General features: G+C 54.9%; 1 protein-coding gene across 2 annotated transcripts in view; it reads left to right on the top strand.

Moving 5' to 3' along the window:
* Positions 1-24,606, top strand: part of LOC142906713 (protein NDRG3-like) — an 82,754-nt gene that overhangs the window by 11,706 nt on the left and 46,442 nt on the right. For both annotated transcript variants that reach the window (XM_076055079.1, XM_076055078.1), the window contains 2 exons: positions 10,786-10,879; positions 13,379-13,423. In XM_076055079.1, coding sequence (XP_075911194.1) covers positions 10,808-10,879; positions 13,379-13,423 — 117 coding nt within the window. In that variant the 5' untranslated portion in view covers positions 10,786-10,807. The remainder of the gene's footprint in view (positions 1-10,785; positions 10,880-13,378; positions 13,424-24,606) is intronic.

Genomic DNA, 24,606 nt, shown 5'->3' on the forward strand with positions numbered 1-24,606 from the left:
CACACACACACATCTGTTACGTACGTATGGACATACACACACACACACGGTTCTAATTACATTAGTACTGTAGTTTTTTTTGTGCTTAAATACACTGCTGGATTAAGGCCCCCCCCCCCCACCGCATGCTGTGCGAGTGGATCGTAAGAATTTACTTGACCAGTCTGTCGGGGGGCGCCCCCGAACAACCACGTACTATTTCTCGATTTGAAGCTTTCGTGACTGCAAGGATTCGTGCTCTTTTTTTATCGTTGAAGTCACGTAGGTAAAATAAAATAAATGAAAACAACTAAATTAATCTTCTTTGGTTCTTTCGGTGAAGTCACCACCACCACCACGTAGAATGAGAATAAAATAATAAATTTATAAAATAAAATAACGCGATAATATTCTCACGAGACTGTCTCGTCCCCTTCACCTGATGAAGGCCGCTTGTGTTGTGGCCGAAACGTCGTGAGAATTATTATCGCGTTATTTTATTTTACCAATTTATTATTTTATTCTCATTCTACGTGGTGGTGACTTTACCGAAAGAACCAAAGAAGATGAATCCTTGCAGTCACGAAAGCTTTAAATCGGAACCTAATTAAATCACGACATTTCGTAGGCAATACAAGCTTCTTCCGTCTTCAGGTGGAACCCGTCGCCCTTTGAGCAGCTTTGACTTGCGGATGGCCCCTGGTCGCTTCTGAAAACAAGAGCTGCATAGCTCATCAGCCTTAACATGATGCAAAATTAAAATAGTCGAGTAGTTTAACGGGCTGTGGGGTGCTTGTTCGCGAGCAGCAGCAGCCTTTAAAGGCTGCATCACCCGCACACGGATGGGGGTGGTGGTGGATGGGCCAGCACCACGTCCGCCCGGCGGCTCCTTTGACTCTCCCGTTCTGCCAGTCCGGGTGGTATCTGCGGGGTGGTTTTTATTCATTGCAGTAAAATGTGGGCTTCGTGCGCGACGGAAATCGGCGTTAGCCGGGAGAGAATCCCACCAAAGACGGGAGTTAGACCGAGATGGCCTTAATCCAAGTTGTCTTGTGGTTGTTGTTGGTGGTGTTGTTGGTTGTTGTTTGACTTGCATCCCACTGGGATTTTTTCCCACACGGCGTTGGTGGTGTACACGGTGGCTTTTTCTGGAATGTTTTGCCGTTTTTTTTCCCCTGGATTTTCTGTCTGCGCAAAGTCACATCGTCGCTTTAAGATGTTTTGTTGTTCACGGGTTTTTGTTTGTTGCGGTTGCACCCGATTCAAGAGCCGAATGGCTCACAGGGCTCTACCAAAATAAATAAAAATGAAACTGAAACAGAGGTCCCCCGTGTACAGCTTCAACAGACTGTTGGGGCAAGTGCTGTTAGCGAGTAGCACCTAATGAAGGCCGGCACTGTGGCACACGAGGGGGTGGGTGACCAGCACCACGCCCGACCGTCTTTGTCTCCCTCGTGGCAATGCTCACACACGGCACTCGATTACGAATTTAAGGCGGAGTTGACCTCGGGGGAGGCCCAGGACAGGCTTAGATATTGCTGCCCGCTGCTGTTGTGATCGTGAGCGGGAGTCGAAATCTTAACCTCTGCTGGGTGGCCAGCACCATGCCCGTCCAGCCGTCTCCCCCAAAGGCAAAACAAATATCAAAGACAAAGATCCCCCGTATAGCCTCAACAGACTGTAGGGGCAAGTGCTGTTAGCGAGCAGCACCTACAAAGACAAAGATCCCCCGTATAGCCTGAACAGACTGTAGGGGCAGGTGCTGTTAGCGAGCAGCACCTATGAAGGCCGGAACGGCACGCGAGGGGGTGGGTGGCCAGCACCACGCCCGACCGCCTTTGTCTCCCCCAGTGGCGATGTTTACACACCGCACCAGGTACTCATTTGAGGCTGAGTCGACCTAGGGGAGACCCAGGACCGGTTCAGATAATCGTCACTGGTGGTGTTGGCCGTGAGCGGGAATCGAACCCGTGTCGCCGGGTTCATAGCGCAGCGTAGGGCTGGCCGCTACACTACCGCTCCCCACACACACAGACACACACCTTTCACTTGCGTAACTCACGTGTATGTTCGTCAGGTGAATACATTGTGGTTGGTGCTGCTACGCAGAGTAGATACAGAGAACCAGTTCACACTGGTCTGTGCAGGTGATGGTGAAGGGATCGGGTGGGTGCGGAGGTGAGTGGGTGGGGAGGTAAGGGGGGAGGTGAGTGGTTAAGTGGGCGGAGAGGTGAGTGGGTGGGGGAGGTGAGTGGGACGGTAAGTGGGTGGAGAGGTGAGCGGTAAAGTGAGTGTGAAGGTGAGTGGGTGAGTGGGTGGGGAGATGAGCGGTAAGGTGAGTGGGAAGGTGAGTGGGTAAGTGGGTGGGGCGGTGAGCGGTAAAGTGAAGGGTGGGTGGGGAGGTGAGAGGTAAAGTGAGTGGGTATGTGGATGGGGAGGTGAGAGGTAAAGTGAGTGTGAAGGTGAGTGGGTGAGTGGGTGGGGAGATGAGCGGTAAGGTGAGTGGGAAGGCGAGTGGGTAAGTGGGTGGGGAGGTGAGAGGTAAAGTGAAGGGTGGGTGGGTAAGTGGGTGGGGAGGTGAGAGGTAAAGTGAGTGTGAAGGTGAGTGGGTAAGTGGGTGGAGAGGTGAGCGGTAAAGTGAGTGTGAAGGTGAGTGGGTAAGTGGGTGGGGAGAGGAACGGTAAGGTGAGTGGGTAAGTGGGTGGGGAGGTGAGCGGTAAAGTGAAGGGTGGGTGGGTAAGTGGGTGGGGAGGTGAGAGGTAAAGTGAGTGGGAAGGTGAGTGGGTAAGTGGGTGGGGAGATGAGCGGTAAGGTGAGTGGGTAAGTGGGTGGGGAGGTGAGAGGTAAAGCGAGTGTGAAGGTGAGTGTGAAGGTGAGTGGGTATTTGGGTGGGGAGGTGAGAGGTAAAGTGAGTGGGAAGGTGAGTGGGTAAGTGGGTGGGGAGGTGAGAGGTAAAGTGAGTGGTAAGGTGAGTGGGTAAGTGGGTGGGGAGGGGAGCGGTAAAGTGAAGGATGGGTGGGGAGGTGAGAGGTAAAGTGAGTGGGAAGGTGAGTGGGTAAGTGGGTGGGGAGGTGAGCGGTAAGGTGAGTGTGAAGGTGAGTGGGTAAGTGGGTGGGGAGATGAGCGGTAAGGTGAGTGGGAAGGTGAGTGGGTAAGTGGGTGGGTAGGTGAGCGGTGAGGTGAGTGTGAAGGTGAGTGGGTAAGTGGGTGGGGAGGTGAGCGGTAAAGTGAAGGGTGGGTGGGTAAGTGGGTGGGGAGGTGAAAGGTAAAGTGAGTGTGAAGGTGGGCGGGAAGGTGAGCGGTTAAGTGGGTGGAGAGGTGAGCGGTAATGTGAGTGAGAAGGTGAGCGGGTAAGTGGGTGGGAAGGTGAGCGGGTAAGTGGATAGGGAGGTGAGCGGGTAAGTAAGTAGGTGTAAGCGAGTGGGTGGATAGGTGAAGTGAGTGAGCGAGCGAGCGCGTGGGCGGCGGGGTGCACTTTGACACACGCAGACGAGGTGACGTCAAGGTCAGGCGATAGAACGACGATCAGATCTTCCGACCTTGCCTGCAGACATACCAACGTGTGGCCTCGTGCTAACAATTCACGTTTATGTTAATACGTGGGTGTGTGTGCAGTGTGCAGCGTCCAGGGTGTCGTAGGTGTGTGGGGAGCGGTGGTGTAGCGGTCAGCGCGCTGCGAAGCGAACCCGATGACCCGGGTTCCGATCCCCGCTCACGGTCCGACACCACCAGCGACGATTATCTGAGCCGGTCCCGGGCCTTCTCCCCTAGGTCGGCTCGGCCTGAAGTGTGTACCCGGTGCGGTGTGTAGACATCGTCACCGGGGAGACAAAGGCGGCCGGGCGTGGTGCTGGCCACCCACCCCCCTTCGTGTGCTGTGCCGGCCTTCTTAGGTGCTGCTAGCCCGGGTTTCGATTCGCGCTCGCGGCCCGACAGCACCTGCGACGATCGTCTGAGCCTCCTCCCCTAGGTCGACTCGGCCTCAAATGAGTACCTGGCGCAGCGGTGTGTAGTGAACATCGCCACTGGGGGTCGGGGGGGGGGGAGACAAAGGCGGCCGGGCGTGGTGCTGGCCACCCATCCTCTTAGTGTGCCACAGTGCTGCTACTCGCGAACAGCACTTATCCCCCAACAGCCTGTGTAGGCTACATGGGCGGGGATCTTTTGTGGTGGTGGTGGTGGTGGTGGTCGTGGTGGTGGTTGTGGTGGTGGTTGTGGTTGGCCGGAGTTGGACGAAAGCGATAACAAATTGTTCACACTGGGTCGTAAAATTCCCGCCGACTGATTGTTTAATTGTTGTTGTTGTTGTATCAAATGAAATGTGATTTTGCACGCGGAATTTTTCACCTGGTGAGCGCGGTGTGCGGTGTGGTGAGCGCGGTGTGGTGAGTGCGGTGTGTGGTGTGGTGAGTGCGGTGTGTGGGGTTCAAGTTCAGCCACTCGCTTCTCATTATCAGCATCATCTCAACGCGTGAGGGCTGTGCATCAGTCTGCTACCAGTAGCTGGGTGTGATGATTGCCGCCGTGTGGTCTCAGCATAGGGGCACCCCCAGTGGCAGCTGTCCCTGTGCGTCAGTCTGCTACCAGTAGCTGGGGGTGATGATTGCCGCTGTGTGGTCTTAGCATAGGGGCACCCCCAGTGGCAGCTGTCCCCTGTGCATCAGTCGGCTGTCAGTAGCTGGGGGTGATGATTGCCGCTGTGTGGTCTCAGCATAGGGGCACCCCCAGTGGCAGCTGTCCCTATGCATCAGTCTGCTACCAGTAGATGGGGGTGATGATTGCCGCTGCGTAGTCTTAGCATAGGGGCACCCCCAGTGGCAGCTGTCCGCTGTGCATCAGTCTGCTACCAGTAGATGGGGGTGATGATTGCCGCTGTGTGGTCTTAGCATAGGGGCACCCCCAGTGGCAGCTGTCCCCTGTGCATCAGTCTGCTACCAGTAGCTGGGGGTGATGATTGCCGCTGCGTGGTCTTAGCATAGGGGCACCCCCAGTGGCAGCTGTCCCTATGCATCAGTCTGCTACCAGTAGATGGGGGTGATGATTGCCGCTGCGTGGTCTTAGCATAGGGGCACCCCCAGTGGCAGCTGTCCCCTGTGCATCAGTCTGCTACCAGTAGCTGGGGGTGATGATTGCCGCTGCGTGGTCTCAGCATAGGGGCACCCCCAGTGGCAGCTGTCCCCTGTGCATCAGTCGGCTGTCAGTAGCTGGGTGATGTTTTGCTGCAGTGTGATCTAACCTAGGGGCCAGTGTGTGAGTGGGTGGGTGGGTGAGTGGGTCGGTGGGTGGGTGGATCAGTGTGTGTGTGCGTGTGTAGGGAGAGACGTTAGCCACCTCGCCTGGTACGCAGGAGGGTCGTGGGTTCGATCCCAACCCAGACGAATAAAACGAGTTACACGGTAATAGTCTTAAGCGCGTGAGCGAGCGGGTAGGCGAGCGAGCGAGCGAGCGTGTGTGTGTGTCTGTGTCAGTGAGGCGAGGAGTGGTGGCGTGCTGCACTGCGAACCCGGCGACCCGAGTTCAGTTCCCGCTCAGGTGTTGTGATAGCGATGGTCTGAACTGGCTCTGGGCCCTCCCAGAGAGAGGTGTACCTGGTGCGGTGTGTAAGCATCAGCTCTGGGGAGACAAAGGTGGCCTGGCCACCCGCCCCCCCCCACCCTCGTTTGCCCACAGTGCGACTATACGGGGGTGGGTGGGGGGGGGGATCTACGTCTTGTGTCAGTGGGTGCGTGCGTGAGCGAGTGAAGAAGTCGAGGGCCATTGGCTGAAACGTCGCCTGTTATATCGTTAATTTCAAGGCCCCTCAGTGTAGCCTTCAGCAGACTGTTGGCACGTGCTGTCAGCGAGCCGCACCTATGAAGGCCGCCACGGTACACGAGGGAGCGGGGTTGGCCAACGCCACACCCGGGGATCGGCCTTCGTCTCCTTGGTGGCAATGACTGCACACCGCACCGGGTGCTCATGTGAGGCGGAGTGGATCCTAGGGCACCGGTTTCCAATGATCGTCGCCGGTGCTGGCCGTGAGCGGGGAATTAAATTCGGGTCGCCGGGTTCGTAGCGCAGCAGCGTAGCGCCGGGCCACCACGCTGCCGCTCTGCACCACGTACGTGCACACGCACAAAGACAAATATCCCCGGGATAGACTTGACAATCACGAGAGTGTACGTAATGACACGTGCAAAAAAAGCAAACTGACTGCGTCACGTAAGGTTCGATCGCCCGCTTATTTGTAATTATTTAAGTGGTTTTCTTTTTTGTTGCTAAAGAAACATTTCCCCCCCACCGCCCACACCACCCACACCACCCACACCACCCACACCACCCACACCACCCACATCACCCACATCACCCACACCACCCCCACCACCCACACCACCCACACCACCCACATCACCCACACCACCCACACCACCCACATCACCCACACCACCCACACCACCCCCATCACCCACACCACCCACACCACCCACACCACCCCCATCACCCACACCACCCACACCACCCACACCACCCACACCACCGGACCCGTGGGAAAAAAACACGCGGAGCCCACGTCAGCCGCGTCAGCGCTTCCCGACGATGACGCCTTGAATAAAGGTGTCAGTTTTTGTGCCAGTTAAAAGGTTAAAACCTATTACTATATCTTGTTTTTGTGCCAGTTAAAAGGTTAAAACCTATTCCTATATCTTGTTTTTGTGCCAGTTAAAAGGTTAAAACCTATTCCTATATCTTGTTTTTGTGCCAGTTAAAAGGTTAAAACCTATTCCTATATCTTGTTTTTGTGCCAGTTAAAAGGTTAAAACCTATTCCTATATCTTGTTACTGGCAGAGGAGGTCTCATAATGATGACGCCGTCCTTCGGCTCGTCGGGGAGAATTTGAATAGAGACCCATAAAGACCCATAGAGGTGCTATGGGTTGCCTGCTGTGCCAGGCTAGGTGCAGGAGGTGGTCACGGGGACGGACCCAGGTCACGTAGGTTGCCGGCTGTGCCGGGCTAGGCGCAGGACGAGGTCACGGAGACGGACCCAGGTCACGTGGCTTGCCGGCTGTGCCAGGCTAGGTGCAGGACCCCCCCCGGGTCGCAAGCCGCGCGCCCGAGTGGCTGCGCGTTGTGACCCCCTGCGAGTGACCTGGGCACGCGGTGCGAGTGGCCGCGTTGATTAATTGATCGCTCGCTCGCTCGCTCATTGGCGTGCGAGAGACGGACAGTGTGTGGCGAGCAGGGGAAGAGGGAGGGCGGGAGAGAGGGTGAGCGGAGGTCTGTCTGCCTGCGTCCATCCCGCCTCGTCCTCCCCCCGCCCCCACCCTCCCCCCCGTCTCTGCGGGAGTTTTAACGAGCAGACTCGCCCGCTCGCCCATTTTGTCAATGAACTCGCTCGCCCACCCGCTCGGCCAATCGCTCGCCCACCCGTTTGCCCGTCTGCTCGCTCGCTCGCTCGCCCGCCCAGCCAGCCAGTCAGCCAGCCAGCCACTCGCCCGCCCATTCACCCTATCCGCAGTGGTTTGTGGCTGACCATCAAACAGAGACGCTGGTCACCGCATTGCGCGGCGATTTCAGCCGTCTGGAACGCTCTTCCCTTCCGATATTCGGAAGACACTGGGAGTTATGCACTTTTAAATCGCCATCTATGTTGATGAACTAATTTGTTTGGAACTGCTTTTTGTGTTTAGTTTGTGGACCCGCATAGACCCATAGACTCGCACAGAGACCCATGGACTTACATAGACCCATGGACTCACACAGAGACCCGTAGACTCACATAGACCCATAGACTCACACAGAGACCCGTAGACTCACATAGACCCATAGACTCACACACAGACCCATAGACTCACACAGAGACCCGTAGACTCGCACAGAGACCCGTAGACTCGCACAGAGACCCGTAGACTCGCACAGAGACCCGTAGACTCACATAGACCCATAGACTCACACAGAGACCCGTAGACTCACATAGACCCATAGACTCACACACAGACCCATAGACTCACATAGACCCATAGACTCACACACAGACCCATAGACTCGCACAGAGACCCGTAGACTCGCACAGAGACCCGTAGACTCGCACAGAGACCCGTAGACTCGCACAGAGACCCGTAGACTCACATAGACCCATAGACTCACACAGAGACCCGTAGACTCACATAGACCCATAGACTCACACACAGACCCATAGACTCGCACAGAGACCCGTAGACTCACATAGACCCATAGACTCGTACAGAGACCCGTAGACTCACATAGACCCATAGACTCACATAGACCCATAGACTCACATAGACCCATAGACTCACACAGAGACCCGTAGACTCACATAGACCCATAGACTCACACAGAGACACGTAGATTCACATAGACCCATAGACTCACACAGAGACCCGTCGACTCGCACAGAGACCCATAGACTCGCACAGAGACCCGTAGACTCACATAGACCCATAGACTCACACAGAGACCCGTAGACTCACATAGAGACCCATAGACTCACACAGAGACCCGTAGATTCACATAGACCCATAGACTCACACAGAGACCCGTCGACTCGCACAGAGACCCGTAGACTCACATAGACCCATAGACTCACACAGAGACCCGTAGACTCACATAGACCCATAGACTCACACAGAGACCCGTAGACTCACACAGAGACCCATAGACTCACACAGAGACCCGTAGACTCGCACAGAGACCCGTAGACTCGCACAGAGACCCGTAGACTCGCACAGAGACCCGTAGACTCGCACAGAGACCCGTAGACTCGCACAGAGACCCGTAGACTCGCACAGAGACCCGTAGACTCGCACAGAGACCCGTAGACTCGCACAGAGACCCGTAGACTCGCACAGAGACCCGTAGACTCGCACAGAGACCCGTAGACTCGCACAGAGACCCGTAGACTCGCACAGAGACCCGTAGACTCGCACAGAGACTCATAGTTTGTTGTCCTTACTCCCACCTTTCCACACTCATCCACTCGCTCATCCATGAACTCACTCGCTCACCCACCCAGCCAGCCATATTCCTGCTCTCTCGCCAACCCATCCATAGATTCACTCGCTCACTCCTCACCCGATGACCCAATTATCGGCTCACCCAGCCTGCCATTTGCCTGCTCACTCGCCCATCCAGCTGCCTGTGCATCGGTCTGCCGCCAGGAGGCGACGGTGATTAGTGCCGTGACGAGATCCCAGTTGGGGGGGAATTTGCGGTGTAACGTTTCATTGGCTGATGTGGGTTTGGCCGATAGCAGTTCCACCGTGGGTGTGGGTTTAGCTATGGGAGGAGGGAAGCGGTGAACACGGAACAAATCCCCATTGCAGAACAGGGAGGGTGGAAACAAGCTCCACACACTCACTCACACTCACTCACCTACTCACACTCACCTACTCACACTCACTCACCTACTCACTCACTCACCTACTCTCACTCACTCACCTACTCACACTCACCTACTCACACTCACCTACACACACTCACCTACTCACACTCACCTACTCACACTCACCTACTCACACTCACCTACTCACACTCACCTACTCACACTCACCTACTCACACTCACTCACCTACTCACTCTCACTCACCTACTCACTCACTCACCTACTCACACTCACCTACTCTCACTCACCTACTCACACTCACCTACTCACTCACCTACTCACACTCACCTACTCTCACTCACCTACTCACACTCGCCTACTCACACTCACCTACTCACAATCACCTACTCACACTCACCTACTCGCACTCACTCACCTACTCACACTCACCTACTCACACTCACTCACCTACTCACACACTCACCTACTCACACTCACCTACTCACACTCACTCACCTACTCACTCACTCACTCACCTACTCTCACTCACCTACTCACACTCACCTACTCACACTCACCTACTCACACTCATCTACTCACACTCACCTACTCACACTCACCTACTCACACTCACCTACTCACTTACACTCACCTACTCACACTCACCTACTCACTTACACTCACCTACTCACACTCACCTACTCACACTCACTTACCTACTCACCTACTCACACTCACTCACCTACTCACACTCACCTACTCACACTCACCTACTCACACTCACCTACTCACACTCACACACTCACCTACTCACACTCACCTACTCACACTCACCTACTCTCACTCACCTACTCTCACTCACCTACTCACACTCACCTACTCACCTACTCACACTCACCTACTCACACTCACCTACTCACACTCACCTACACACACACCTACTCACACTCACCTACTCACTCACCTACTCACACTCACCTACTCACACTCACCTACACACACTCACTCACCTACTCAGACTCACTTACTCACACTCACTCACCTACTCACACCTACTCACTCACACTCACCTACTCACACTCACTCACCTACTCACACCTACTCACTCACACTCACTTACTCACACTCACTCACCTACTCACACCTACTCACTCACACTCACCTACTCACACTCACTCACCTACTCACACCTACTCACACTCACCTACTCTCACACACACTCACCTACTCACTCACACTCACCTACTCTCACTCACCTACTCACACTCTGCAGAACAGGCGGAGAGCAAACAAGCTCCACTCACACTCAATCACTCACATTCGGTGAGTGATTGAGAGTGACGGCGATGACGATGGTGGCTTTGACGATGGTGGCTTTGACGATGGTGACGATGGCGGCGTTGATGATGATGATGGTGGCGATGACGATGGTGTTGTGTGTCCTATCTCGACCCTTCCCTATCTCCCTTCCTCACCCCACACAGGTGTCGAACCTGGGCACTGAAGATGGCGAGCGAAATGCAGGAGATCCAGATCACCGAGGCCAAGCCTCTGCTGCTGGAGAAGGATGCTGCCGGGGTGAGGAATGGTGGCGGGGATGGTGGTCGTGGTGATGGTCGTGGCGGTGGCGGTGGTGTTGGTGGTGCTGCTGCTGCTGATGGTGCTGCTGCTGGTGGCGGTGGTGACAGCGGTGGTGTAGGTGGTGGTGGTGGTGGTGCTGCTGGTGGTGGTGCTGCTGGTGATGGTGTTGCTGCTGATGGTGGTAGTGCTGGTGATGATGATGATAGTATTGATGGTGGTGCTGCTGGTGGTGCTGCTGCTGGTGGTGGTGGTGGTAATTGTGATGGTGGTAGTCGTGATGGTAGTGGTGTAGGTGGTGTTGTAGGTGGTGATGATGCTGCTGGTGGTGTTGGTGGTGGTGCTGCTGGTGGTGGTGCAGCTGGTGGTGGTGGTGCTGCTGGTGGTGGTGGTGCTGCTGGTGGTGGTGGTAGTCGTGATGGTGGTAGTCGTGATGGTAGTGGTGTTGGTGGTGCTGGTGCTGGTGGTGGTGGTGGTGGTGCTGGTGGTGGTGGTGGTGCTGCTGGTGGTGGTGGTGCTGGTGGTGGTGGTGCTGCTGCTGGTGGTGGTGGTGCTGCTGCTGGTGGTGGTGGTGTTGCTGGTGGTGGTGGTGTTGCTGGTGGTGGTGGTGGTGCTGGTGGTGGTGGTGGTGCTGCTGGTGGTGGTGGTGCTGCTGGTGGTGGTGGTAATCGTGATGGTGGTAGTCGTGATGGTGGTAGTCGTGATGGTAGTGGTGTAGGTGGTGTTGTAGGTGGTGATGATGCTGCTGGTGGTGTTGGTGGTGCTGCTGGTGGTGTTGCTGGTAGTGCTGATGGTGGTGGTGCTGCTGATAGTGGTGCTGATGATGATGGTGGTGCTGATGGTGGTTGTGGTGCTGCTGCTGGTGGTGTTGCTGCTGGTGGTGCTGCTGGTGATGTTGGTGGTGCTGCTGGTGGGGCTGCTGGTGGGGCTGCTGGTGGTGGTGCTGGTGGTTTTGGTGATGGCGGTGGTGATGGCGGTGGTGACGGCGGCGGTGACGGCGGTGGTGGTGGTGGTGGTGGTGATGGTGGTGCTGCTGATGGTGGTCGTGGTAGTGCTGGTGATGATGATAGTATTGATGATGGTGCTGGTGCTGCTGGTGGTGCTGCTGGTGGTGTTGTTGGTGGTGCTGCTGGTGGTGTTGGTGGTGGTAGTCGTGATGGTAGTGGTGTAGGTGGTGATGCTGCTGGTGCTTGTGGTGGTGGTGGTGGTGATGGTGGTGATGGTAATGGTGGTGGTGGTGCTGCTGCTGGTGGTGCTGATGGTAGTGGCGGTGGTGACAGCGGTGATGGCGGTGGTGTAGGTGGTGGTGTTGCTGCTGATGGTGGTAGTGCTGGTGATGATGATAGTATTGATGGTGGTGGTGGTGCTGCTGCTGCTGGTGGTGGTGCTGCTGCTGGTGGTAGTGGTGATGGTGGTGGTGATGGTGGTTGCTGGTGGTGGTTCTGGTCGATGCCACCGGGATAAGGACTTCCCACACTGGCCACTAGGTGGCTCACAGTGGCCGTGTCGCAGCCACTCCGAAATGAGATTTCAAACGACGCACTGCAGAGGGCGGTGTTGGTTGTGGTGTCGGTGGTGGCTGCAGTTACGGTGGTGGTCGTGGCGGTGGCTGTGTGGGTGTCGGTGGTGGTGTCTGGCGTCGGCGGCGGTAGTGTTGGTAGTGGCAGTGTCTGTGGTGGCGGTGTCTACGGTTGCTGTGGTGGGGGGTGTCGGTGGTGGTGGTGTTGGTAGTGGCACTGTCGGTGGTGGTGGTGTCGGTGGTGGTGTCGCTGGTGGTGGTGTTGGTAGTGGCAGTGTCTGTGGTGGCGGTGTCTACGGCTGCTGTGGTGGGGGGTGGCGGTGCTGGTGTCGGTGGTGGTGTCGGTGGTGGTGTCGGTGGTGGTGTCGGTGGTGGTGGTGTTGGTAGTGGCAGTGTCTGTGGTGGCGGTGTCTACGGTTGCTGTGGTGGGGGGTGGCGGTGCTGGTGTCGGTGGTGGTGTCGGTGGTGGTGTTGGTAGTGGCAGTGTCTGTGGTGGCAGTGTCGACGGTTACTGTCGCGGGGGTGGTGGTGGGGTCGGTGGAGGTGGTGTCTGGCGGTGGAGGTCGTGTCTGGCGGTGGCGGTGTCTGGCGGTGGCGGTGTCTGGCGGTGGCGGTGTCTGGCGTTGGCGGTGTCTGGCGGTGGCGGTGTCTGGCGGTGGCTGTGGTGGGGGGTTATTGCACTGCGCTACGAACCCGGCGACCCGAGTTCGATTCCCACTCGCGGCCGACACCAGTGATGAATATCTGAACTGGTCCTGAACCTTCCCTAGGTGGACTCGGTGTCAAATAGGTGCCTGGTGCGGCGTGTAAACATCGCCACTGGGGAGGCAAAGGCGGCCAGGTGTGGTGCCGGCCACCCACCCACCCTCCGCCCGTCGTGTGCTGAGCCGGCCTTCATAGGTGCCACTTGCTAACAGCACTTGCCCCGACAGTTTGTTAAAGCTACACGAGGGGGTTTCTTTGTCGTTGTGTGTGTCCAGGGTCCAGAGGTGACTGGACAGCCGTTTCAAGACATCAATTGCCAGGTGAGATGCTTAGACATTTAGCCAGCGCAGCTGAGTTACCTGGGTTGTAGCCCTGGGTCTTGGTGTCTCTCTTTCTTTGTCTCCGACTCAAGGAGGTTCATAATGGCTGTGTCTGGGTCTGTCTGTGGGCCCATAATGGACGTGTCTGGGTCTGTCTGTGGGTCTATAATGGACGTGTCTGGGTTTGTCTGTGGGTCTATAATGGCTGTGTCTGGGTCTGTCTGTGGGTCCATAATGGACGTGTCTGGGTCTGTCTGTGGGTCTATAATGGCTGTGTCTGGGTCTGTCTGTGGGTCTATAATGGCTGTGTCTGGGTCTGTCTGTGGGCCCATAATGTCTGTGTCTGGGTCTGTCTGTGGGTCTATAATGGCTGTCTGGGTCTGTCTGTGGGTCTATAATGGATGTGTCTGGGTCTGTCTGTGGGTCTATAATGTCTGGGTCTGGGTCTGTCTGTGGGTCCATAATGGACGTGTCTGGGTCTGTCTGTGGGTCTATAATGGACGTGTCTGGTTCTGTCTGGGTCTATAATGGCTGTGTCTGGGTCTGTCTGTGAGTCCATAATGGCTGTGTCTGGTTGTGTCTGTGGGTCCATAATGGCTGTGTCTGGGTCTGTCTGTGGGTCCATAATGGCTGTGTCTGGTTGTGTCTGTGGGTCCATAATGGCTGTGTCTGGGTCTGTCTGTGGGTCTATAATGGCTGTGTCTGGGTCTGTCTGTGGGTCCATAATGGACGTGTCTGGGTCTGTCTGTGGGTCTATAATGGACGTGTCCGGTTCTGTCTGGGTCTATAATGGCTGTGTCTGGGTCTGTCTGTGGGTCCATAATGGCTGTGTCTGGTTGTGTCTGTGGGTCCATAATGGCTGTGTCTGGGTCTGTCTGTGGGTCCATAATGGCTGTGTCTGGTTGTGTCTGTGGGTCCATAATGGCTGTGTCTGGGTCTGTCTGGGTCTATAATGGACGTGTCTGGGTCTGTCTGTCTGGGCCCATAATGGCTGTGTCTGGGTCTGTCTGTGGGTCTATAATGGCTGTGTCTGGGTCTGCCTGTGGGTCTATAATGGCTGTGTCTGGGTCTGTCTGTGGGTCTATAATGGCTGTGTCTGGGTCTGCCTGTGGGTCTATAATGGCTGTGTCTGGGTCTGTCTGTGGGTCTATAATGGCTGTGTCTGGTTCTGTCTGTGGGTCCATAATGGATGTCTGGGTCTGCCTGTGGGTCTATAATGGATGTGTCTGGGTCTGTCTGTGGGTCTATAATGGCTGTGTCTGGGTCTGTCTGGGTCTATAATGGCTGTGTCTGGGTCTGTCTGTGGGCCCATAATGTCTGTGTCTGGGTCTGTCTGTGGGTCTATAATGGCTGTGTCTGGGTCTGTCTGTGGGCCCATAATGTCTGTGTCTGGGTCTGTCTGTGGGTCTATAATGGCTGTGTCTGGGTCTGTCTGTGGGTCTATAATGGCTGTGTCTGGGTCTGTCTGTGGGCCCATAATGGATGTGTCTGGGTCTGCCTGTGGGTCTATAATGGACGTGTCTGGGTCTGTCTGTGGGTCTATAATGGCTGTGTCTGGGTCTGTCTGTGGGTCCATAATGGACGTGTCTGGGTCTGTCTGTGGGTCTATAATGGCTGTGTCTGGGTCCGTCTGTGGGTCTATAATGGCTGTGTCTGGGTCTGTCTGTGGGCCCATAATGGCTGTGTCTGGGTCTGTCTGTGGGCCCATAATGTCTGTGTCTGGGTCTGTCTGTGGGTCTATAATGGCTGTGTCTGGGTCTGTCTGGGTCTATAATGGCTGTGTCTGGGTCTGTCTGGGTCTATAATGGCTGTGTCTGGGTCTGTCTGTGGGCCCATAATGGACGTGTCTGGGTCTGTCTGTGGGTCTATAATGGCTGTGTCTGGGTCTGTCTGGGTCTATAATGGCTGTGTCTGGGTCTGTCTGGGTCTATAATGGCTGTGTCTGGGTCTGTCTGTGGGTCTATAATGGACGTGTCTGGGTCTGTCTGGGTCTATAATGGACGTGTCTGGGTCTATAATGTCTGTGTCTGGGTCTGTCTGGGTCTATAATGGACGTGTCTGGGTCTGTCTGTGGGCCCATAATGGCTGTGTCTGGGTCTGTCTGTGGGTCTATAATGGCTGTGTCTGGGTCTGTCTGTGGGTCTATAATGGCTGTGTCTGGGTCTGTCTGTGGGCCCATAATAGACGTGTCTGGGTCTGTCTGTGGGTCTATAATGGACGTGTCTGGGTCTGTCTGTATCGCAGACAGTAAACAATCACCGCAGAGACCCTGTCCCGAATTCTGTATCGTTACAAACACCCTACCACCCAACGGCGTCGCCAGAACTAATGAAATGGTCACGTGGTTGGGTGAGCGTTACGATCGTTTCGGCTCAACCCACCCACTGACCCAATCATCCACCCACCCACTCAACCACCCACCAAATCATCCACCCACCCACTCTTCCATCCACCCACCGACCCCACTCTCCCATCCACCCACCCCACTCTCCCATCCACCCACCCACCCCACTCTCCCGTCCACCCACCCTACTCTCCCATCCACCCCCCCACTCTCCCATCCACCCCCCCCCACTCTCCCATCCACCCCCCCGCCACTCTCCCATCCACCCACCCACCCACTCTCCCATCCACCCACCCACCCACCCCACTCTCCCATCCACCCACCCACCCACCCCACTCTCCCATCCACCCACCCACCCCACTCTCCCATCCATCCACTCACCCACCCCACTCTCCCATCCACCCACCCCTTCCACCCACCTCACTCTCCCATTCACCCACACACTCCACACACCCGACTCCCCCATCCACCCACACACCCACCGACCCACATACCCACCCACCGGAACAACCAATCAAATGTATCCTCTCAACAGTGACGCTTATAATGGTTCTGTGTTGCATCGAGTTTAGCGTTGAACTGGGAGCCCCCCCCCCATGTCTAGCAGAGAGAGGGGCTCTTCCCCTATAACCATCTGGGCACTGCACCAGCATTCGTTCAAGCAGAGCCTGACTGCTGCTGATGAGACACTGAATGTCAAAACCAGCTTTTCCCTATAATCATCTGGGACGGTTCACCAACATTGATTCAAGCAGAGCCTGGCTGCTGCTGATGAGACACTGGATGTCGAAACCAGCTTTTCCCTATAATCATCTGGGACGGTTCACCAACATTGATTCAAGCAGAGCCTGGCTGCTGCTGATGAGACACTGGATGTCGAAACCAGCTTCTCCCTATAATCATCTTGTCAGTGCACCAGCATTGGTTCAAGCAAAGCGTTACTGCTGCTGATGAGACACTGAATTATGAAACCAGCTTCTCCCTATAATCATCTGGACAGTGCACCAGCATTGGTTCAAGCAGAGCATTACTGCTGCTGATGAGACACTGAATTATGAAACCAGCTTCTCCCTATAATCATCTGGACAGTGCACCAGCATTGGTTCAAGCAAAGCGTTACTGCTGCTGATGAGACACTGGATGTCGAAACCAGTTCTTGCCTATAAACAACTTGCAGTTCACCTGCTCTCGTTCAAGCAAAGCCCAACTCTGCTGCTGATGAGACACCGAAAGTCGGAACCGGTCCTTGCCTATAAACATCTGGGCACTTCACCAGCATTGACTCAAGCAAAAAACCCTGACTGCTACTGCTGCTGACGAGACACACGAGCAAGGAAATCGGCCCCCCTTGGCCTTGCGAGAGGCCTACCTTACCTTTCACCAAGTGGGGGGTGGGGGGCCCTTCCTTCCAGCAGAGGCGTGGGCTGCTGGTTTGCCGGGGGGTGGGGGGGCACGGAAGGGGCCCTCGGCTCTTGATGCGAAGAAGGCCAGGACCCATGAGCCGCCACCGGCGCTCGCGTGTGGAGGATTTGCCGAGCCCGGCTCCTCTCCTCGCCGATGTTGCCCGGCAACGCGCCCGTCACGGAACCCACACCGCCGCTAATCTGGCTTCGATTAATGAAACCCCGTTTTTTGGTTTTTGAAACGGTGGTTCTGTTCTGGTCTCGGTGGTGGTGGTGCTGCTGATGATGTTGGTGGTGGTGGTAGTGGTGGTGGTGCTGATGATGATGATGATGGTGGTGCTGCTGATGATGGTGGTGCTGCTGATGGTGGTGGTGCTGCTGATGGTGGTGGTGCTGCTGATGGTGGTGGTGCTGCTGATGGTGGTGGTGCTGCTGATGGTGATGATGGTGGTGGTGCTGCTGATGATGTTCACTTTGAGTCTTCTCGGCCACAGTAATGCCCTCCCTTTTCTGTGCTTGTGAAACGTGGACCCCTCTAATGGGACATCTGCGCCAGTTGGAAACATTCAGGCAGGCACGCCTACAGTCCATCCTGGGTTTAGCCAGGCTGGATTGTGTGAGGAGCTCACAGATCCTCGAGAGAGCTGGACAAAGTCCCATCGGTGAGCTCCTCCGGCAGGCAAAGCTGCATTGGCTGGGTCATGTAGCCCGCATGCCCAGCCACCTCATGCCCAAGCAATCTTCTGTTTGACCGCATAGAGGGGCCTAAACGGGCACGACACATGGGCTGGAGAAGAGATGTATGGGAGGATGTGGAGCTGAGTGGACTTGCCAACGACTGGGTACCAGTGGTGTCAAGATCGGCCTCTATGGAGGAGGCTCGTGATGGGTGCTGCTACTGGGCAGTTGGAGGCAGTCGCCCTCCAGCAACAACGGAGGGCAGAGGAGCGATGCTCACAACAACGAGCGGCGCGCCGGGCCGGATAAAATGCGGAAAGTTGGCACAGTAGGGGGTACAGCTGATGCATCTACCAGCCATCTCAGTAAGCCAACCCATGGCACCTGGGTCTGTTCCGAGACCTCCTGTCAGCGAGCCTTCGACACTTCACGTGGCCTCAAAGTGCACCTAGCCTGGCACAGACGCCATGGTGATGTCACCGTCACTTAGTGGCGAATGGTTGTGTAGCGGTTAACGCGCTGCGCTACGAACCCGGCGACCCGAGTTCGAATTACGCTCACGGCCAACACCAGTGGCGATTAATCCGAATCGTTCATGGGCCTCCCCCTAGGTCGACTCGGCCTCAAATGAGCGCCTGGTGCGGTGCGTAGTAAACATCGCCACTGGGGAGACAAAGGCGGTCGGGCGTGCTGCTGGCCACCCACCCCCTCGTGTGCCCACAGTGCCGGCCTTCATAGGTGCTGCTCGCTAACAGCACTTAACTCACAGCACTTGCCTCAACAGTCTGTTAAGGCTATATACGGGGGATCTTTGTATTTGGTGGTGCTGATGGTGGTAGGTGGGGGGGCGGTGAACCTCGTCATCCGAGTTCGATTCCCGCTCACGGCCAACACCAGTGGCGATTAGCTGAACCAGTTCCTTTGCCTCCCCTAGGTCGACTCGGCCTCAAATAAGTACCTGGTGTGGTGTGTAAACACATCGCCACTGAGGATTTAAAGGTGGCCGGGAGTGGTGTTGGCCACCCGCCCCCTCGCTAATAGCACTTGCCCCAACTGTTTGTGAAGGCTATATGGGGGGGGGGTCTTTGTCTTTGATGGTGGTGGTGATGGTGTCAGCAGCAATGTGTTCATGAGCTTAATGTCACTGTCTTTAATGTATCTCTATGAGTCTCTGTGGGTCTCCATGTCTCCCTTGAGTATCTGTAGACTCAGCACTGCCCATACATTGCCCATAGACTCAACACTACCCATAGACTCAACACTACCCATACATTGCCCATAGACTCAATACTACCCAAAGATTCAACACTACCCATACATTGCCAATAGACTCAATACTACCCAAAGACTCAACACTACCCATACATTGCCCATAGACACAATACTACCCAAAGACTCAACACTACCCATACATTGCCTATAGACTCAACACTACCCATACATTGCCCATAGACTCAACACTACCCCAAAGACTCAACACTACCCATACATTGCCCATAGACTCAACACTATCCATACATTGCCCATAGACTCAGCACTGCCCATAGACTCAACACTACCCATACATTGCCCATAGACTCAACACTATCCATACATTGCCCATAGACTCAACACTACCCAGGCTCAACACTAACCATACATTGCCCATAGACTCAACACTACCCATATGTTAACCCAGAGTCAACACTGCCCATACATTGCCAATAGACTCAACACTACCCATATATTGCCCATAGACTCAACACTACCCATACATTGCCCATAGACTCAGCACTGCCCATAGACTCAACACTACCCATACATTGCCAATAGACTCAACACTGCCCATACATTGCCCATAGACTCAACACTACCCCAAATACTCAACACTACCCATACATTGCTTATAGACTTAATACTACCCAAAGAGTCAACACTACCCATTCATTGCCTATAGACTCAACACTACCCATACATTGCCCATAGTCTCAATACTACCCAATAGACTCAACACTACCCATACATTGCTTATAGACTTAACACTGCCCATAAGCTCAACACTGCCCAAACACTGCCCACACACTGCCCATTGACGTATTACAGACACACACGCGCGCACACAGACGCAAGGTGGTGTTATCGATGTGGACCACGTTGACTCCGCTAATCTGTTTTAAATTAAACGTGGGGAGGAGGCCGTGGTGGCGCGAGATTTGTCACGGGAAATCAGCTTAGCGTAGGAGGTGGTTGTTGGTTGGTGGAGGAGGAGGAGGTTGGCAGCGTCCTGGCACGAAGGCATCGACAAATGTGGCGCTGCCGTGCCAGTGAGCGACCAACCCGGCGGAGCATGAGTTCGATTGCCGGTGCTGTTTCGGCATGCCCGGCCACCGCATGCCGAAACAGCTTTTGTTCGGCCGGATCGAGGGGGCTAGGCGGGCGCGGCACGGGCTAGAGAAGAGATGGAGTGATGTGGTACAGGAGGACGTGGAGCTGAGTGGACTTGCCGATGACCGGTGCCAGCGGTGTCAAGATCGGCCTCTGTGGAGGAGGCTCGTGAAGGACGCTACTGGGCAGTTAGAGGCAGTCGCCCTCCAACAACAACGGAGGGCGGAGGAGCGACGCTCACAACAACGAGCGGAGCGCCGGGTGGCTAAAGCACAGCAGGTTGGCACAGTAGGGGGGCACAGGTGGTGCATCAGCCAGTCATCTCAGTCAGTCGACCCGTGGCACCTGGGTCTGCCCCCGCGACCTCCTGCCAGCGGGCGTTCGACACTTCACGTGGCCTCGGGGGTGCACATGTCCTGGCACAAGCGTCGTGGTGACGTCACCGCCACTGGGTGGCGAATGGCGGTTGTTGTTGTTGTTGGTCATAATAGGTGGAGGGGGGAGGCGGAGGAGAGTCAGGCCCCATGGATTTTACGAGCAGCAGGCGTGAGAATGAGCAGCGGCAGGCGAGACTCCGTGCCAGACACAGCCGCGGCACCGCAACAGCGCTGCCGTGTCTGGCACGGCAAGGGCTCGAACCCAGAGGGTGCGGGGAGCAAGCGGCCTCGCGATTTGGCGCAGCACCACGAACCTGGCCACGATCCCGAGTTCGATTCCCGCTCGCGGCCACCCAATACCAGTGAGGAATATCTGAACCGGTCCTGGGCCTCCCCTAGGTCGACTCGGCCTCAAACGTAGTACCTGGTTGCGGTGTGTAGTGAACATCGTCACCGGGTGGACGAAGGCGGTCGCGCTTTGAGCTGGCCAACCCCCCCCCCTTCACAGGCGCTGTTCACTAACAGCACTTGTGCCAACAGTCTGTTAAGGCTATACAGGGGAATGTATACACATATACATGTATGTATATATGTAGGTATGTATGGATGTACATATGTATACATCTGTATGCATACATGTGTGTGTATATATATTGGTGTGTATGTATATAGGCATGTGGGGAGCGGTGGTGTAGCGGTTAGCGCGCTGCGCTATGAACCCGGCGACACGGGTTCGATTCCCGCTCACGGTCAACACCAGTGACGATTATCTGAACCGCTCCCGGGCCTCCCCTAGGTCGACTCGGCCTCAAATGAGCACCTCGTGCGGTGTGTAGTAAACATCGCCATTGGGGAGACAAAGGCGGCCGGGCGTGGTGCTGGCCACCCACCCCCTCGTGTACCGTTACCGGCCTTCATAGGTGCTCGCTTACAGCACTTGCCCCTACAGTCTGTTAAGTCTATACGGGGGTCTTTGTATACATATAGGCATATATGTATGTAGGTATGTATGTGCGTGTATACGTGTGTGTGTATACGTGTGTGTATGCATACACATGGACGACTTCCTCTCGGCTGAAGCCCTCTTAGCATCAGCAGCGGCACAGCAGCAGCAGCAGCTCCCACGTTGGCCATGGAATGGCGTTGGTGGTGTCCACTCTGGGCCAAGTTAGGACCCTGTTCTCCCTCCCCACCCCACCATCTCATCCGGGTCCGCCCGCTTTTCCCGGTGGTCCGTCCGCTTGTTTTACCCTCCCAATTTAGGAAACGTGCGCTGGGATTATTTTAGGTGGTTTTTGTTAATGCCGCTGTAAATTTCCACGCGGCGATAAGCCACGTTTGTGTGTTTTTTGTTGGGCTGTTATTTGTGGTGGCCAGGCGGCTTCTGGAGTTTTAGTATGGGTCTCGATGAATGGGTCTTTGTGGGTCTCTCTGTATGGTTGTCTGTGGGCGTTATGGGTCTACCTGGGCCTTTGGGGGTCTATATGGCTCTCTGTGGGTCTATGGGTCTCTACGGATCTCTGGTTTTTATGGGAGTCTCCCCATGGCGGTCGCGTGGATTTTTCTCCGGGTCCTCCGTTCTCCCCCCCCCCCCCCCCCCCCCGCTGCAAATGTGTAAACGTGCATCGAGATTGTTTTGGATTATTCTTGATGCTATGAATTTCCACGCGACGATAGGCAACTTGTGTCGAGCTGCTAGAATTTGTGACGGGGGAAAGGCCGCTTCTGAAAAATGAGGCCACGTGGCTCGGTCGGGCCTTGCCTGGTGGCGGTAAAAAAAAAAAAATAGTTTAAACCAGATTCGGAAAACTGTCGTGACTGCTGCAGGAATTGCTCTTTGGTTCTTTCGGTAAAAGTCGCGTAGAGAGTAAATTAAATGACGATAGAAGAAGGGTCTCGATGAGTGTGGGTCTCTGTGGGTCTCTGTGGGTTTCTCTCGGTCTCGATGAGTATAGGTCTCTGTGGGTCTCTGTGGGTCTCGATGAGTATAGGTTTCTGTGGGTCTCTATGAGTATAGGTCTCTGTGGGTTTTTGTGGGTCTCTGTGGGTCTCGATGAGTATAGGTTTCTGTGGGTCTCTGAGTATAGGTCTCTGTGGGTCTCGATGAGTGTGGGTCTCTGTGGGTTTCTCTCGGTCTTGATGAGTATAGGTCTGTGGGTCTCTGTGGGTCTCTATGAGTATGGGTCTCTGTGGGTTTCTCTCGGTCTCGATGAGTATAGGTCTGTGGGTCTCTGTGGGTCTCTATCAATATAGGTCTCTGTGGGTTTCTCTCGGTCTCGATGAGTATGGGTCTCTGTGGGTCTCTGTGGGTTTCTCTCGGTCTCGATGAGTATAGGTCTCTGTGGGTTTCTGTGGGTTTCTGTGGGTCTCTATGAGTATAGGTCTCTGTAGGTCTCTGTGGGTTTCTCTCGGTCTCGATGAGTATAGGTCTCTGTGGGTCCCTGTGGGTCTCGATGAGTCGCGTAGAGAGTAAATTAAATGACGATAGAAGAAGACGTTTCCAGTGCCACACAAGCAACCATTTGTTAGCTGATGATGATGATGGGTTGCTTGTGTTGCAATCGAAACGTCGTGTTATGTTATTCATTAATTTCTTTCTACGTGACTTTACCGAAAGTACCAAAGAGTAAGAATAGTTTCGTTTTAGTATGGGTCTCGATGAGTATGGGTCTCTGTGGGTCTTTGTGGGTTTCTGTGAGTCTCGATGAGTATGGGTCTCTGTGGGTTTCTCTCGGTCTTGATGAGTATAGGTCTCTGTGGGTCTCGATGAGTATGGGTCTCTGTGGGTCTCTGTGGGTTTCTCTCGTTCTCGATGAGTATAGGTTTCTGTGGGTCTCTATTAGTATGGGTCTCTGTGGGTTTCTGTGGGTTTCTCTCGGTCTCGATGAGTATAGGTTTCTGTGGGTCTCTATGAGTATAGGTCTCTGTGGGTTTCTGTGGGTCTCGATCAGTATAGGGCTATGTGGGTCTTTGTGGGTTTCTGTGGATCTCTATGAGTATAGGGCTCTGTGGGTCTCTGTGGGTTTCTGTGGGTCTCGATGAGTATAGGTCTCTGGGTTTCTGTGGGTCTCTATGGGTTTCTCTCGGTCTCGATGAGTATAGGTCTCTGTGGGTTTCTCTCGGTCGCGATGAGTATAGGTCTCTGTGGGTCTCTGTGGGTTTCTGTGGGTCTCTATGAGTATAGGTCTCTGTGGGTTTCTGTGGGTCTTGATGAGTATAGGTCTCTGTGGGTCTCTGTGGGTCTCGATGAGTGTAGGTCTCTGTGGGTCTCTGTGGGTCTCTATGAGTATATGTCTCTGTGGGTTTCTGTGGGTCTCTATGAGTATTGGTCTCTGTGGGTCTCTGTGGGTTTCTGTGGGTCTCTATGAGTATTGGTCTCTGTGGGTCTCTGTGGGTTTCTGTGGGTCTCTATGAGTATTGGTCTCTGTGGGTCTCTGTGAGTCTCTATGAGTATAGGTCTCTGTGGGTCTTTGTGGGTTTCTGTGGGTCTCGATGAGTATAGGTCTCTGTGTGTCTTTGTGGGTTTCTGTGGGTCTCTCTTGGTTTATGGGTCTCTATGGGTCTATGTGGGTCTACGTGTCTGTGGGTTTATGTGTCTCTGTGGGTCTCTATGGGTCTATAGGAGTCTCTGTGGGTCTCTCTGGGTCTATGGGTCTATGTGGGTCTATGGGTCTCTTTGGTTCTCTATGAATCTCTATGGGTCTATGTGGGTCTATGGGTCTCTTTGGTTCTCTATGAATCTCTGTGGGTCTATGGGTTTCTGTAGGTCTATAGATCTCTATGGGTCTCTATGGGTCTATGTGGGTTTATGGGTCTCTTTGGTTCTCTATGAGTCTCTGTGGGTCTCTGTAGGTGTATGGGTCTCCGGTTCTCTATGAATCTCTGTGGGTCTATGGGTCTCTGTAGGTCTCTGTAGGTCTATGGATCTCTGTGGGTCTATATGGGTCTCTGTAGGTCTATGGATCTCTGTGGGTCTATATGGGTCTACGTGCCTCTGTGGGTCTATGGGTCTCTCTG

Source organism: Petromyzon marinus, chromosome 69 (genome assembly GCF_048934315.1).
Source record: "Petromyzon marinus isolate PM22_M1 ecotype Great Lakes invasive population chromosome 69, UKy_Petmar_22M1.pri1.0, whole genome shotgun sequence".
NCBI classification, from domain to species: Eukaryota; Metazoa; Chordata; class Hyperoartia; order Petromyzontiformes; family Petromyzontidae; genus Petromyzon; species Petromyzon marinus.